General features: G+C 40.5%; 1 protein-coding gene across 1 annotated transcript; it reads left to right on the top strand.

The window, feature by feature from the left end:
- Positions 1-202: 202 nt before the first annotated feature.
- On the top strand, positions 203-1,213 carry LOC138931051 (casein kinase I). Its single transcript, XM_070291739.1, has one exon. It carries the CDS (start codon positions 203-205, stop codon positions 1,211-1,213), a length of 1,011 nt encoding a protein of 336 aa, XP_070147840.1.
- The last annotated feature ends 15,707 nt before the right edge of the window (positions 1,214-16,920 follow it).

The raw sequence follows: 16,920 nt of genomic DNA, 5'->3' as shown, positions 1-16,920 counted from the left end.
TGACAGTAGCGGTGGTCAGATTCCCCTTGGCCGATTCTGGGCCCTGTAACGCTGAGAAACAGCCAGCGTTTTCTGTTTCCTGCCTGCCTTCACAGCCTTGCTCCGTGGACGAGTCTTAGGGGCGTCCATCGTCCCCTTAGACGCGTCCATCATCCCCTTAGAGGTGTCGGAGCTTAACCCACCCCCATCTTTGTCTCTCAGGATGGCGAGCAGCAGTGGACCCGAGGCCGATTTCCTTGTCGGAGGGAGATATAAACTGGTACGGGAGATCGGGTGTGGCTCTTTTGGGCACGTTTATTTGGCGATAGACCTCACCAACCACGAGGAAGTGGCAGTAAAATTAGAATCACAGAATGCGAGGCAGCCCCGGTTGTTATACGAGAAGGAACTCTATAATATCCTTCAAGGTGGGGTTGGCATCCCCCAGATACGGTGGTATGGTCAGGAAACGGACTATAATGTGCTAGTCATGGATCTTCTGGGACCCAGCCTTGAAGATCTCTTCAATTTCTGTTCAAGAAAGTTTACAATGAAAACTGTACTTATGTTAGCTGATCAGATGATCAGTAGAATCGAGTATGTGCATACCCAGAATCTTATACACAGAGACATTAAACCAGATAACTTCCTGATGGGTACTGGGCAGCAGTGGAAGAAGTTATTCCTTATTGATTTTGGTTTGGCCAAGAGGTACAGAGACAAGAAGACAGGGCAACACATACCCTACAGATCCGGTAAAAGTCTTACTGGCACGCCTTCCTATGCTAGCCTCAGTGCCCATCATGGTATTGAACTGAGTCGCCGAGATGACATGGAATCATTAGGATATGTTTTGATGTATTTTAACAGAGCCAGCCTGCCATGGCAAGGACTAAAGGGTGCAACAATGAAGCAAAAATGTGAAAAGATTAGTGAAATGAAGATGACCACACCTGTTGATGTTTTATGTAAGGGATTTCCTGTAGAATTTGCCATGTACTTAAAGCATTGTCGCGGGCTGTCCTTTGAGGAAGCCCCGGATTACACGTACCTGAGGCAGCTCTTCCGCATTCTTTTCAGGACCCTGAATTACCAACATGACTATGCATTTGATTGGATAGTGTTAAAGCAGAAAGCAGAACAGCAGGCTGCCTCTTCAAGTGGGCAGGGTCAGCAGGCCCAAACCCCCACAGGCAAAAGTGACAAAACCAAAAGTGAAATGAAAGGTTCCTAAGGTTGAATCAAGGAACAGAAGACACAGACCAGGAGACTGGAGCAGCAAATTCATTTCCCTGTCAACTGGCTCTGGTCAGCAGAGATACTGTCTCCTGAGTTGAAGGCTCTGTAATTAATGAAACATGGTATCCCATTTTCTATTTCACTTTTTCAAGTGGAAAAGGTCACTAAATGCTTGAACCACGCAAATTGGTGGGAAAATTTTACCTATGCCCATTTTAATTAAAATCTTTTATTTTGAACTATACTGCTTTGAGAGATCTCATTTCAGAAGAATAGCCTGTGCAGTTGCTATGGTTGTTAATGCATTCTGAGGGTTTATCCATCCGTGGGGTTTGCAAGTTGTTCACTTAAAACATTCTTAATATGGTTGACTTCTTGTTTGCAAGCCAGCTGATATGGTAGTAATCAAGATTCCAAGTTTGAGCATATGAACGACTCTGCTTGCTTACTTGAGCTAGAAATAACAGCCTCTGAAGTGAAGACTTAAGGAAAACTTAGTGACTACTAGATTATCCTTAGGACTTGGCATTAACTCTATGATGTCCTTGGTATTTTAAAAAAGCTTGTTTATCACAGAATTTTAGTTAACATGTTAAACTGAACATGTATATATGTTGCTTAGATAAATGTAGTTACGGTAAACATCTACATGACCTGGGATTTGTTTTTATTTTGAAATGGGAGCTTTTTGTTTTACAGATTCATTAAAAACTGTAAACTGTTTCTTTAAAAACAAAAGCAAGCTCTAAACTTTTCGAGTTGCTTAGACAGGTTTAACAGAAGCCCCTTTGATGCTTAAATGCCATCTCCTAGTATGACCCTTGCCAATATCCACTGTCTTCTTTGCTTGGCTTTTTTTGGCAGGAGAGCTATCTGCCCTTCCCCCATCCCTGTAGTCTAGATCAAGGTGCTACCGTCTCAAGCACCTTGCTTTCTTAGTTATTTTTTTCCTTCCCTAATATTTTGTGCTTCTTCTGTCCTGCCTGTCCCTCCCCCTCCATAGATTTTGTCCTTATGCAATGGAAATCCATATATCTGCTTCCTTTCATAACCACCAATTCCTGCTCTTGCTCCTGCCAATCCCTTTCCATTTCCTTTCCAGCTTCTCAATGTCATCTAGAACCAGTCTCATTTAATTTCACATATGTCAACAGTGACATCAGATTCTGTACTCTTGCTCATCACCCTGTGTCTCATCCTCAGTTGCTAACTTCCTGGTGTTTGTGCTTCGGTTTCTCTCTCTCTCTTTTTTAAATTTATTTATTTTTTTAATTTTAAAATCTTTAATTCTTACATGCGTTCCCAAACGTGAACCCCCCTCCCACCTCCCTCCTTCAATTTCTCTTATAGTCAGCTACTTTGAATGTTAATTGTATTTGTTATCTATGTGAGATTCCATTCTGTGAAGTGCTTGTTCTTATTGTTCTATCAATTTATAAGTGCAGCTATTTTGTGTTTTCCTTGTTGATGAGTACCTTGTTTTCTTTTTACAAACTTTTTTCCTTCCATTCCCTCTAAATGAAGAGCCCTGTCTACTGTCCTCTGCTCTTCCCTTCCTTAAGGGAATCTTCCATCCATTCTGAACACGTTTTATTTTCTTATTCTACTGACTCATATAGTGATACCTTCAGTCCTTGCATTATGACTGTACCCTAGTACCAGAATTTACCTATGAAGAGTGACATTTCTCACAGTTGTGCAGTTCCTTCATTCTCAGTATATTATTAACTGAAATCATCGTTGCCCAAATCAGATATTTTTCTCCCATATTCTTCACTCTGCAATTTCTTTTTTCTCTTTTTGAAATTATTTAAATACCCCCCGCTTTTTAAGTTTCATCTATGTCACCACAAAGCAAGTCCATGTTTATCCTGGATTATTCTGTTCCTAATGGGATTAACTGATTCCATTTTTTAACAAGTTCATTTTAGGTACTACTGACAGATTTCATTACCTAAACCATCTGTACTAGCCTTATGAAATAAAATTGCAGTTACTCTCTATTATGTAGTACATGATAATGAAACTTTCCTCTTAATGACAACAAGCCCCTTATTTCCAACTGAAACTTATCTTCCAGCGCTCATGTTTAACTCCAGTTTTCTTAATGCTTCCTGCATAGGAAATTTCTGTGTCTAGGCTATTGATTATTTAGGGCTCTATTTAGATACAGGCTTTACCTGTTCCATAAAATTGGGCCCTTAATCACTCCAGTATCTAATATTCTTTTCCTTTTCTCACCCCCACCATCCCATAGAAACTCAGAACAAATAAAAACTTTTTCCCCCTTTATTTTAATTTTTAATTGAAAACTTCTGGAGAGACGATACATTCACAAAGACTGAAATTCAGAAAGTGTGAACGAGTACACAGTAAGAAAATCTCACTCTCACATCTTCTCCCCAATTCTCTTCCCTGGGGTCTACCCATGTTAATCATTTTTTACTTTCTTTCCAGAAATATTTCTTTACGAGTAATGCTTTTAGATCATCTGTTATGTGATTATTTTCCATCCTATATCTATGAAAAATCTTTCAGAATAGAAAAATAATACTTTATTCTTAAATTTTCTAGTGGAAAAATGAAGAAACTAGGTCAAGTACTGACATTAATAATTTTGTGTAGATGTTTCAGTGGGTTTTTTTTAAAAGTGTGTCAAAAAGAGTTCAAAGAATCAGATTGTTAGTAGGAAGGGGTGAAATGGCTTGAGAACAAAACAGAAATTCAGCCTTGTTCATTAATCACTCTAGTGAAGCAGACAACTCTCACTCAGAAAGCATCAAGGTGGGCAACATAGTGTCTTCTTTCAAAATTCAGAGAAAATTACGTCTCCCTAAAGTTGTGGTGAGACTGTGGACTAATCAGAGTGTAATGCTCTTAACTGATCTATAAATCACATATATATTTTGAACTGGCACAACAGAGCAGAAAGAGCCAAATTAATGGAAGAAGTATGTGAATAGTTATTGGAGTGGGGAATATGCTGGATTTTTTGAGGACATGTTCATGACTAGCAGAATGCAAACTCACATCCATAGCTATGGTTCCAGACTGATGACTCTATTTATGTGCTGATAAGGAAGTCTATGGGCTCAGAATGTTAAAGATAATTATTTTCAGCACAGGCATTAACTTTTTACATTGAATAGTGGTAGCTGTAACTAAATATTATTGGCTCTAGTGAATTTTGTACACATGTACTAAATGAAGTAGAAAGTTGGAAAAAGTTCTCAATCAATGCCTATGGATCGGAATGCTTAAGGTCTATAGAATAAATGAAATGAAGCTTGTGGATATAAAGAGTACAGCATAGGAGTGAAAGAATAGTGAAGTTTGGCAGGGATAAGACAAAGTTCTAGATTTCACTATTTCAGCCTAACCAAAAGAAGAAAACAAACTGGATTTCATGATCTGATCAGGCTCAGTATTTTAAAATTTTATATAATGGGATAATAGCATAACTTATTCGTTCTGTTTAATATTATAAAACTATTATATTTCATCTTCTGTACAAAGCATCAGTGATTTCCCCTTCCAGCTAAATTGGTACATTACTTAGAGTAAAGATGAGTTGCTGAAAGAACTAAATGGGTACCAGATCATCTATGTAAGTGGAGACATGCTGTCTTGTTTTAATCTCTCCTGCATATGACCCATGTCATCTTGGGAAAATTATATACCTGTTCTGGGCTTTAGTTTCCTCTTTTAATCTAGCTCATATGGTTTCTGGGAGAATTAAACGAGTTTGTATGTGTGTACATACTTCTATGTCACTTAGAATAGTGCCTGGCATGACCTAAAAGCTATTTAAGTACATAGCATGTAGTAAGAACCATACTAGTATTTTCTGTCATCGTCATCGTCATCATCATCATCTGGCTTGCCTGTGTCCAACCTCGATCAGTTGCATGTAACTCCTCTATATTTGGCTGCTGCTTCTGCTGCTGCTAAGTCACTTCAGTCGTGTCCGACTCTGTGTGACCCCACAGACGGCAGCCCACCAGGCTTCAGGCAAGAGCACTGGAGTGGGTTGCCATTTCATCTCCAATGCATGAAAGTGAAAAGTGAAGTCGCTCAGCCGTGTCCGATGCTTAGCGACCCCATGGACTGCAGCCTACCAGGCTCCGCCATCCAGGGAGTTTCCAGGCAAGAGTACTGGAGTGGGTGGCCATTGCCTTCTCCCTATATTTGGCTAACTGTATTAAATTTGAATTTTGCCTCCTCTTTCTCCTTTTAAGAGAGAAACATGGGATTGAAATCATACACTCGATAACTACTGTAAAAGCTTCATTTCACAATGAGAAACTGGATGAATTCAAGAGGAATTATTCATTGTTTCTTTTAATTAAAATGATTACTCATTTTAAATAAAAGCCGTGACAATATGATGACCAGATAAATATAAGGAAAACCAAAATAGACCTTTGTGTCATGTTGCTTTCATCAATAAGAACACATTGAATAAGTATACAGATTGTGAATGTAAGTACGCTGGAAAAATAACTTACATGATCCCATAGTTCATAAGAACAACCCCTTAAAAGTGGCTCATTTGGGAATGGTTTGAAGTAGACCTTAAACTTACAAGTTCTAATATAAGTAACATAGGAAAACCTTGAGAAGATTATTGGTTGTAGTCAAATTTTACTTTTTCCTTTTTCTATACCATGTCTATTCTCATCTAAATGAGAAATTCTGTGAACCTAATCAGTGTGGGAAAGCCCTCAGCCAGAAACAAGAACACATTGCTCATTGAAAATTTCTTACTGGGAAGATAGCCTATGTATGCAGTGAATGTGGAAAGGTCCTCACTCAGAAGCCACACCTCTTTCTTTGTCCATCCGATTAGTCATTCTGTGGAAAAACCCTATGAATGCAATGAATGTGATGAAACTTTCATTCATCAGTCGGTAGTGACGTTGCATCAGAGAATTCATTCAGGAGAAAAACCCTGCATATGCACTGAATGTAGGCAGGCTTTTATCCCAAAGACCCACTTGGTTGCACATCAAAAAATTCATAGTGGAGAGAAGCCATATGAATACTGGGATATTCCATATCCCATGACTATGGAACATCTTTCCCTTCCAAATCACAACTGCATGAGCATAGCAAAACTCACACAGGGAAAAAACCCACACCTGCACAAGATGTGGGAAGGTCTTCACCAAAAGATCAAACCTCCTTATATACCAGAAGTCTCGGACTGGACAAAGAGCTTATGTTTATACTGAATGTGGAAGGGCCTTCACTTACAAGTCAGTCTTGATGACACATCAGAGAATTCATACTGGTGAAAAACCTTATGAATGCAGTGACTGTGGTAAAATCTTTACACAGAAGTCACACCTCACTGTACACCTGAATGTTCATACTGGCAGGAAACCTTCTGTATGTACTGAATGAGAAACATCCTGAACTCCCTCATGAGCACTCTAGTAACACCTCCCCATTCTTCCCTAGTGCTATCTTACCTTTGGTACCTTATGAACCTTCCTGACTTCCCCAGTCCTACAGTGGTATATCTCAGAAGGGGACTGTTCCATCCTGAATTATCACCCTCTCCCATAATTGTATCTCTTAGGAGATAATTTCTCCCTTGCTCCCATGCCATATACTGAGGGCACCACTGTGGCACTAAAAATATCCCAGAACTCTATATATCTCAGATCCAAACACTACCCTATCCTACTCTGGGAAGCTTTCTGGACCAGGGATCAAACCTGTGTCCCCTGTGTTGGCAAGTGGATTCTTATCCACTGTGCAACCAGTGAAGTCCTTAATGAGTTTTAATCCTAGTAGTATAAAACATAGTATGCCTATTACTAAACACCTAATATAAAATAACATTTAGTAGAAGAACATATAATTGAAATTTCTGCAATTCACTGTGTTCATGCAGTAATAGTTATTCTTTACTAAAAATGAGGACTACATAGACAGAAGAATGGATAGAAAAGATGTGATATATATGCTTCCCGGGTGGCGCTAGTGGTAAAGAACCTGCTTGCCAATGCAGAAGACGTAAGAGACGTGGGTTTGATCCCTGAATTGGGAAGATCCCCTGGAGTAGGCAGTGGCAACCCAGTCTGGTATTCTTGCCTGGAGAATCCCCATGGACAGAGAAATCTGGCCTGCTACAGTCCATGGGGTCGCAAAGAGTCAGACACGACTGAAGCGACTGAGTATACTCAGCCATCAAAAAAGAATGAAATAATTCCATTTGCAGCAACGTGGATGGACCTAGAGATTATTATACTAAATGAAATAGAGGAGGACAAATACTACATGATGTCACTTATATGTGGGGTCTAGAACATGAGAGTCCCTTGCACCACAAGGATATCCAAACAGTCAATCCTAAAGAAAATCAGTCCTGAATATTCATTGGAAGGACTGATGCTGAAGCTGAACCTCCAGTACTTTGGCCACCTGATGCGAAGAGCTGACTCATTTGAAAAGACCCTGATGCTGCGAAAGATTGAAGGCGGGAGGAGAAGGGTACGACAGAGGATGAGATGGTTGGATGGCATCATGGACTCAATGGACATGAGTTTGAATACACTCTGGGAGTTGGTGATGGACAGGGAGGCCTGGCGTGCTTCAGTCCATGGGGTTGCAAAGAGTTGGACACGACTGAGTGACTGAACTGAACTGAACTGAGAACATGACACAAATGAACTTCCTACAAAATAGAAACAGACTCACAGAGAGACATAGAGGACAGACTTGTCTTAGGCAAGGGAGAGGGGAAGGGAGAGGGATGGATTGGGAATTTGGGATTAGCAAATACAAACTAGTATATATCCAATGGACTACCAACAAGGTCCTACTTATAGCAGAGGGAATGCTATTCAATATCCTGTGAAAAACTGTAATAGAAAAGAATACGTTAAAATGTATGTATATGTATAACTTTGGCATACAGCAGAAATGAACACAATAGTGTATTAATAAATCTACTATACTTCAATAAAAAATATTGATAAAAATGAGGACTAAATTAAGCCCTCTTAAGTCCTCCAGCTAGTTTGAGAACCACTAGAAACACCTTTCCTAGGCAGTAGAGTACCAGATGTTATGCTGGGAACTGAGTAGGGAGAACTGTATCATACACACACTTAGCCCTGTAGCAACCCTGAAATGTGAAAAGCAAATACAGGTAGGTAGGAAAGGTAAATTCTCCACATGAGGGGGGCAGTTTACTAGTGTTGGAGAAGCTTAAATTGGATGACAAGGAATGTAATGACAAGTGTGAAAGTGTAGAAGTTTAAAAAACAAATGATGTCACATAGCTCTATGTCAAAGAAAGGTATATGTGACATTCAGGGAAGCAAAATGAATTAAAAATCTGAGGACAAATGCCAGATCATAGAAAAAGTAAGCATTGTTTCCTTGATCTAATGGATCACCATGGAGGGATTATATATGCAGGGAAGATACATGAACTAAGTTTTGTACCTTTGAAGAATTATTCTCACTGTTGCAATTGTATTTTATATTTCATCATATTTTAAATGGAGATGTTTAAAAACAACATTAAAAGAGGAACTGACCACAAACCGAGTCCTTGCACAGAATTTTAAGTCCAGACTGAAAATGGCATATTCTAAGACCAAATTTTAAACATTTAAAAAAATTCCAGTTTTAGGCAGGAGTGGCTGAGAAGTTAAAAATTATATATACTTAAAGTGTACAATGGTGGTGTTTTGATATAAATATAGTCTTTTCACTTTGACCTACCTAATGCCCAAGTAGTGTCAAAAGTTCCAGAGGAAAATTCAAATGTAGGATGATTTGCACCTATATGAAATGAAATAATCAGTGAGGTGTGCACATGAAGAACCGTATCCACTGAGTTCTGCTTTGGCCCTATGACCTCAGCACTTTTAGCTGGTCCTAAGCCAGTGGTTCTCAAACTTGAACATGTATCAGAATCACCTAGAGGGTTCATCAGCACACATATTGTGAAACCTCATACCCAAAAGTCTGGTGGAGGACCTGAGAATTTGCATTTCTGCCAATCTCCCAAATGATGCTGCCTCTGCTAGTCCAAGGAACCATTATCGAAAAGACGACTGTGTCAAACCCTACTATAATACATTTATGACACGGTTACTATCGACAACACTCTTTTTCATTAGGCCGACCCCTTGTCCAGTTTACACCTGTTATTCGGTCTAACCATTATTACTATTATTAATGGCTGCAGTGCATAACTTGTGAGATCTTAGTTCCCTGACCAGAAATTGAACCCTGATCCTCAGCAGTGAGACCACAGAGTCCTAACTACTGGACCTGCAGGAAGGAAGTCCCCAAGCATAATTGTTAATGATGCCTCTTTCCCATTCTAAAGTGTCCTGATTTAGATGATAAAGTATAAGGTTAACACATCTACATTCCATAAGGAGATCAAACTTGTTTTTGAAATTTAGAACTGGCATATTTTATATCTGTGACCAATGCAAATCTTACAAATGACTATTTATCTTTTCCTACATCTGACAGGAAGGTAAGAAAGAAGCTTATATCTTGATTTTAATTACTCTGCAGGACTATCAGGCGCAAATGTCTACAGTCAAAATAGATCCTGGTGCTGACTTTGTTCATTCTCTCTATATCTCCTCCGACCTAAATTTACAGAGTCATACCTGGACATTTTGCTTCAGGGATTCTTAAAGGCCCCCTAAAGACACTGGGAAAGCAGTGGGTGCAAAAAAACAAATACATGAATTAATGATAACTCATTTAAAACTTGGTTATTTCCTGCTTTTATTGGGAAGCGGCTTGGGTCTGTGAAGTCAGGAGCATTGTAGAGATCAGATCCACCAGCCTGGAAATACCCATACTTCAGCTGGGGGTCTTATCCTGTGGGAGAGCTAAGGAGCACCACATTTCTATGGCCACAAGCTGTGTATCTGTAACTGATATGATTGTGTGACACCTAGAAAAGGCAGATTTCTCGCTGGGACCAAGTGTACAACTATCCGCTCCTAAGTTGTTAAGTATCTGTCCTTACACCCTGATCCAAGACTTCAATTTCTATAAAACAGTCATGTATATGCACAAATTTTAAATGCAGAAATGTCGCTCAGTTCAGTTCAGTTCAGTCGCTCAGTCGTGTCCGACTCTTTGCGACCCCATTAATCGCAGCATGCCAGGCCTCCCTGTCCATCACCATCTCCCGGAGTTCACTCACACTCACATCCATCGAGTCCGTGATGCCATCCAGCCATCTCATCCTCAGTCGTCCCCTTCTCCTCCTGCCCCCAATCCCTCCTAGCATCAGAGTCTTTTCCAATGAGTCAACTCTTCGCATGAGGTGGCCAAAGTACTGGAGCTTCAGCTTTAGCATCATTCCTTCCAAAGAAATCCCAGGGTTGATCTCCTTCAGAATGGACTGGTTGGATCTCCTTGCAGTCCAAGGGACCCTCAAGAGTCTTCTCCAACACCACAGTTCAAAAGCATCAATTCTTCGGTGCTCAGCCTTCTTCACAGTCCAACTCTCACATCCATACATGACCACAGGAAAAACCATAGCCTTGACTAGACGGACCTTAGTCGGCAAAGTAATGTCTCTGCTTTTGAATATACTATCTAGGTTGGTCATAACTTTTCTTCCAAGGAGTAAGCATCTTTTAATTTCATGGCTGCAGTCACCATCTGCAGTGATTTTGGAGCCCCCGAAAATAAAGTCTGACACTGTTTCTACTGTTTCCCCATCTATTTCCCATGAAGTGATGAGAGCAGATGCCATGATCTTCATTTTCTGAATGTTGAGCTTTTTAGCTCCTCTTCACTTTCTGCCATAAGGGTGGTGTCATCTGCATATCTGAGGTGATTGATATTTCTCCCGGCAATCTTGATTCCAGCTTGTGTTTCTTCCAGTCCAGCGTTTCTCATGATGTACTCTGCATAGAAGTTAAATAAGCAGGGTGACAATATACAGCCTTGACGTACTCCTTTTCCTATTTGGAACCAGTCTGTTGTTCCTACAGTGGTGTTAATTGTCAAAACCAAAACTATCCTTCATACATGTTTTCTAACAGTATCTTGGTATTAAAAATTACACTACATGCAAAACCTCAGTATTAAGAAACGGTTAAAATTGTACACAAAAATATTTGCTGACAGAGAAATATTTAAGTTACAGTAAAGAGAAAAAAGAGGTTAACAATTCTAGTTTTCATTTAAAGTGTGTGCATATATTAGTATATTAAAAACTCATGAGCAGAAACATTGAAGCCCATACCCGGAAGAAAATGCCTGAAAGCATAAACATCAAAATTTTAGTAGGATTGATAGTTAGGAGCTAATAGTTCAATTCAGTTCAGTCGCTCCGTCATGTCCGACTCCTTGCAACCCCATGGACTGCAACATGCAGGACCCCTTGTCCATCACCAACTCCTGGAGTTTACTCAAACTCATGTCAATTGAGTCCGTGATGCCATCCAATCATCTCATTCTCTGTCATCCCCTTCTCCTCCCGCCTTCAATCTTTCCCAGCATCAGGGTCTTCTCAAATGAGTCAGTTCTTCCCATCAGGTGGTCAAAGTGTTGGAGTTTCAGCTTCAACATCAGTCCTTCTAATGAATATTCAGGACTGATTTCCTTTAGGATTGACTGGTTTGATCCCCTTGCAGTCCAAGGGACTCTCAAGAGTCTTCTCCAACACCACAGTTCAAAAGCATCAGTTCTTTGGCACTCAGCTTTTTTATAGTCTCAAACTCACATCCATACATGACTACTGGAAAAACCATAGCTTTGACTAGATGGACCTTTGTGGACAAAGTAATGTCTCTGCTTTTTAATATGCTGTCTAGGTTGGTCATAACTTTCCTTCCACGGAGTAAGCGTCTTTTAATTTCATGGCTGCAATCACAATCTGCAGTGATTTTGGAGCCCCCCAAAATAAAGTCTGACACTGTTTCTACTGTTTCCCCATCTATTTGCCATGAAGTGATGGGACTGGATGCCATGATCTTTGTTTTCTGAATGTTGACCTTTAAGCCAACTTTTTCACTCTCCTCTTTCACTTTCATCAAGAGGCTTATTAGTTCCTCTTCACTTTCTGCCATAAGGGTGGTGTCGTCTTCATATCTGAGGTTATTGATATTTCTCCTGGCAATCTTGATTCCAGCTTGTGCTTCTTCCAGCCCAGGGTTTCTCATGATGTACTCTGCATGTAACTTAAATAGGCAGGGTGACAATATACAGCCTTGATGTACTCCTTTTCCTATTTGGAACCAGTCTGTTGTTCCATGTCCAGTTCTAACTGTTGCTTCCTGACCTGCATACAGGTTTCTCAAGAGGCAGGTCAGGTGGTCTGGTATTCCCATCTCTTGAAGAATTTTCCACAGTTTATTGTGATCCACACAGTCAAAGGCTTTGGCATAGACAATAAAGCAGAAATAGATGTTTTTCTGGAACTTTCTTGCTTTTTTTGATGATCCAGCAGATGTTTGCAATTTGATCTCTGGTTCCTCTGCCTTTTCTAAAACCAGCTCGAACATCTGGAAGTTCACGGTTCACGTATTGCTAAAGCCTGGCTTGGAGAATTTTGAGCATTACTTTACTAGCATGTGAGATGAGTGCAACTGTGTGGTAGTTCGAGCATTCTTTGGCATTGTCTTTCTTTGGGATTGGAATGAAAACTGACCTTTTCCAGTCCTGTGGCCACTGCTGAGTTTTCCAAATGTGCTGGCATATTGAGTGCAGCACTTTCACAGCATCATCTTTCAGGATTTGAAATAGCTCAACTGCAATTCCAACACCTCCACTAGCTTTGTTTGTAGTGATACTTTCTAAGGCCCACTTGACTTCACATTCCAGAATGTCTGACTCTAGGTGAGTGATCATACCATCTGAGTCGTGAAGCTCTTTTTTGTACAGTTCTTCTGTGTATTCTTGCCACCTCTTCTTAATATCTTCTGCTTCTGTTAGGTTCATACCATTTCTGTCATTTATGTTTACTAATATAAATAGTAAACATAAAATAAGGCATAGAATTAGCATAGAATTGGTATAAGGTTAAGACTCTACGGGTTGCAAGGAACATTCATGACACAAACCACATTATCTAACCACTGAGAAATTAGGTTAGAAATCAATTTTTTTAAAGGATTAACTTTTTATTGCAAAATAGAAAAGTGCTTCAAAGTGCTTACACAGGTGAAATAAAAAAAAATCGTAACTGAAATTTTAAAATACTTATTAATGAACAAAAATGATAATATAATACAACATATCTTGTGGGTCTTAGATGGAAATGTTTAGCCTGAAGGCTTAAATTAGAAAAAGAGGGGTTGACTAATAATTCGCTGGGCATCTGATGTAAAAAATCCCATCATTGAATCCACAGGAGCCCCATCACCAAGGTAGATTTCCCCCCATCACTCAACTCAGAATAGCCAACCAAACCGTTTCAAAATCACTCCTGACCGGCGCTAACCTGTAACCCCTGACAGCTCCTTTGCTTCCAAGTTCCAACCTCTAACACCCTGGTGTTTAGTGGAGAGGCAGGGTAAGTCGAAAGCTCATGCTCAAGAGCACTTGGGAAGCCATGTTCCCCAGTTGACAGGCCACTTTCATGCAGAGTCCATTAAAGTTCCTTTACCCTTTGCAGATTTGCTGAGCTTCTAATATGGCTACATTCAAGTGTCATTGCTTCTTAGGGACCGCCATCATGGAAGGGTGTCCTTGCACTACAGTGGAAGAAGCTGTTGCCTCCTGTCTCGCCCAGCAGGCCAGTGGTGCTGCCCTGGGAGAAGGTAGCCTGCCCTTATTTGAATAGACTTCCTGGTGCAGGAAGGTCTTTGGGGTTAGGCTCTGATGGGCTGCTAAAGGCAATTCACGGGTGAGAGGGGCACCATTACTAATGAAAAGAGTAAGAATAACCCAGAATAAGTCCAGGAGATACTGTTATAGCAGAAATTGATTAAAGCTGCTTCCAATATGCTAGGTCTTATCCTTTTAAGCCCACTCAGCCATTTTCTCGAAAAAGTTTCTCTTTTTCACTTAATTACATTTTGAAAATGAGTATTTCTAACCAGAGCTGTGCATTGCACATGGTGTCTGCTTCTCTGGGAAAGCACTCCCTAACACTCCCTTCTTTTGTAAGCATTCTTTATTCCAGAAAGAAAGTCACAGTGTGATATCTTCAAGGTCTACCAAAACCCACCCAAGACTGCCTGACACCAACTTTGACCATGTAGAAGTTTTCCAAGAGGAAAGAAGAATGCAAGCTTGCATCTGCCCTACTCCTTACCTGCAACACTCCCTTCCCCTCCTGAACTATAAGACCCCCTTTCTATTTTTCCCAAGGGAGGGCACAGTCTTGAGGGCACTAGGCTACTGTGGCCTCCTTTGCCTGGCAAAGCAATAAAAGCTACTCTTTTCTACTTCACTCAAAAGTCTGTCTTTGCATTTCTATTTGGCATTGGAGAGCATGATAGCTTATGGTGAATGGTGTCAGATTCTTGATCTCCAAAGAAGATTTAGCTTCAGGACCAGGGACCACGCTTGATCACTCAAGAGCTTCTGTGTAGCAGAGTTTTATTAAAGTATGAAAAGGGACAGAGAAAGCTTCTGACATAGACATCAGAAGGGGGACAGAGTGCCCCCCCTCTAGTGTTAGCAAGGGAGTTACATAATTTTAAAATTAGTTATTACAATAAATCAAAAGAATCTCTCCAGGTTCTAAAGATCTCACTAGACCCACTCCCATAATTTACATTTTAAGATAACAGGATTGGCCAGAAGGTTTTCAGGAAGGAGAAACTGTCCTCAAGCAGGATACATTGTTATAAAATCCTTAGTACAGAGTGTGAACTGAATTGTTTGTTGTGTAATCATCAGTTCTGGGCTTAAAGAAAAAAACGTTTTATGTAACTAAGGAATATAGAGAAAGAAAAAAAAAAGGTGTTTGTCCTTTCCTCCTCCTTGAGAATTCCAGACCCCTATCACCACTTTGAGAGCCCCACGCCCCTTTCTCCTCCTTGGGGACCCTGGACTTCTTATCAACCTACCTAGGAATTGACCCTCTCTTTCCCCTTTTTCTTTTAGGAGAATTATGTTGCCAAGGGAAAGGGGCATCATTTTCATTCCATAACTACTTCTTGCTGTTGAGGGGCGCGTTCCCTAAATTGTTGAGGCAACATATTCTCCTAACCCTCATATTGAGGGTCTCTGATCCAGGGGCTCCAAGTAATAGTTGGAGGAGGTTGTGGCACTGGTAGGAGCCTGGACAATCATTTGCAACTTAAAAGCTTTCAAACGGTTAGAAACAAATCCAGTTACACAGTTACAGATGCAGGGAACAAACAGTAAAAACAGAACACTTAGAATTATTACGATTAAGATTGTGTTCCACCTTGGGGAGCTAGTTAACATTTCCCAAAGTGAGGTGACTGAGGCCTCAGGAGAATCCATAGCCTGAATCATCTTGTTCATGTGTTTAGTAAAGTGAGTAACATTAGTACTCATCTCTGGTATATATGTACAACATTGGGTATGAATAATGGCACAAGTTCCTCCTTGTGCAGCCATTAGAATATCTAAGGCCAATCTGTTTTGTAAAACCACCTTTCTAACTTGTATTTGTTCAGTATTAAGGGCTGAAAGTTAGTCAAAGCATCAACTCGTAGCATAACATCTGATGTGTAGTTCCCAGAGAGGAAATGAATGTTGTAGCCAGATAATCATACCAGTGAAATACAGATCTTGCCCAATGAGTTTTAAGGTGTGGCAGATTAGTAGGCTTATCTGAAAACTCTGACGCCATGAGTAAAAGTTAGACCTAGGGTGCATCTTCCTATCCAGCCAGGGGAAAGCCACACCCATAGGTAAGAGCCACATATCCAATAGGTCCCATTTGGAGTAAACCTGTGTGACTGAGGGATCCAATCCCAATCAGTTCCTGGCCAGGCAAAAGGAGGACCTAAGCTGGGCTTCCCTGGTGGCTCAGAGGTTAAAGCGTCTGCCTGCAATGCGGGAGCCCTGGGTCCGATCCCTGGGTCGGGAAGATCCCCTGGAGAAGGAAATGGCAACCCACTCCAGTATTCTTGCCTGGAGAATCCCATGGACGGAGGAGCCTGGAGGGCTACAGTCCACGGGGTCCCAAAGAGTTGGACACGACTGAGCAACTTCACTTTCACTTTCAAGCTGGGATTGGAAAACACAGGAATGATTGTACTGTATATTTCTTGAGGCAAAAACCCCAGTTGTTTCCAATCATTATAAGTAAGTTGTCAGCTAACTTCTGGGGATGGCTCTATTTGTTCCCCAGCATATGGGAGCATTAGATAGTAGGTGTCCCTTTTTAGGAGTTAGCCATATGACTTCATCCCATATTTGATAAACATCAGGTAGAAAACCACCAGATCTAGACCCATTTACCTTCTTATGTGCAGTAAAATAGTCTAAACCAAGTTAAAACATAATCAAAATTAAAAGTTACATTATATCCATCATTACATCAGTCCATCTTAGGATTGTTAGATGTCATCTGATCAAGAAGAGGCGTCACATATGATTGTTGTTGGTCAAAGTATTCGCAGAGTTGAAGAAAGTCCTTTCCTTGAAGTGGAGAAACCCACCATGGGAAGTCTTCAATTGATGAGGAGGGGAGTGCTCGGCAGACCCACCAGTTAGATCAATTGTGGAATGCAACGTAGTGATGAGTCCAGGACAGGAAGGCACTGT

This window comes from Ovis canadensis, chromosome X (genome assembly GCF_042477335.2).
Source record: "Ovis canadensis isolate MfBH-ARS-UI-01 breed Bighorn chromosome X, ARS-UI_OviCan_v2, whole genome shotgun sequence".
In the NCBI taxonomy this organism is placed as follows: Eukaryota; Metazoa; Chordata; class Mammalia; order Artiodactyla; family Bovidae; genus Ovis; species Ovis canadensis.
The sequence above is the reverse complement of the archived record's forward strand: the minus strand, read 5'-3'. Positions and strand labels throughout refer to the sequence as shown.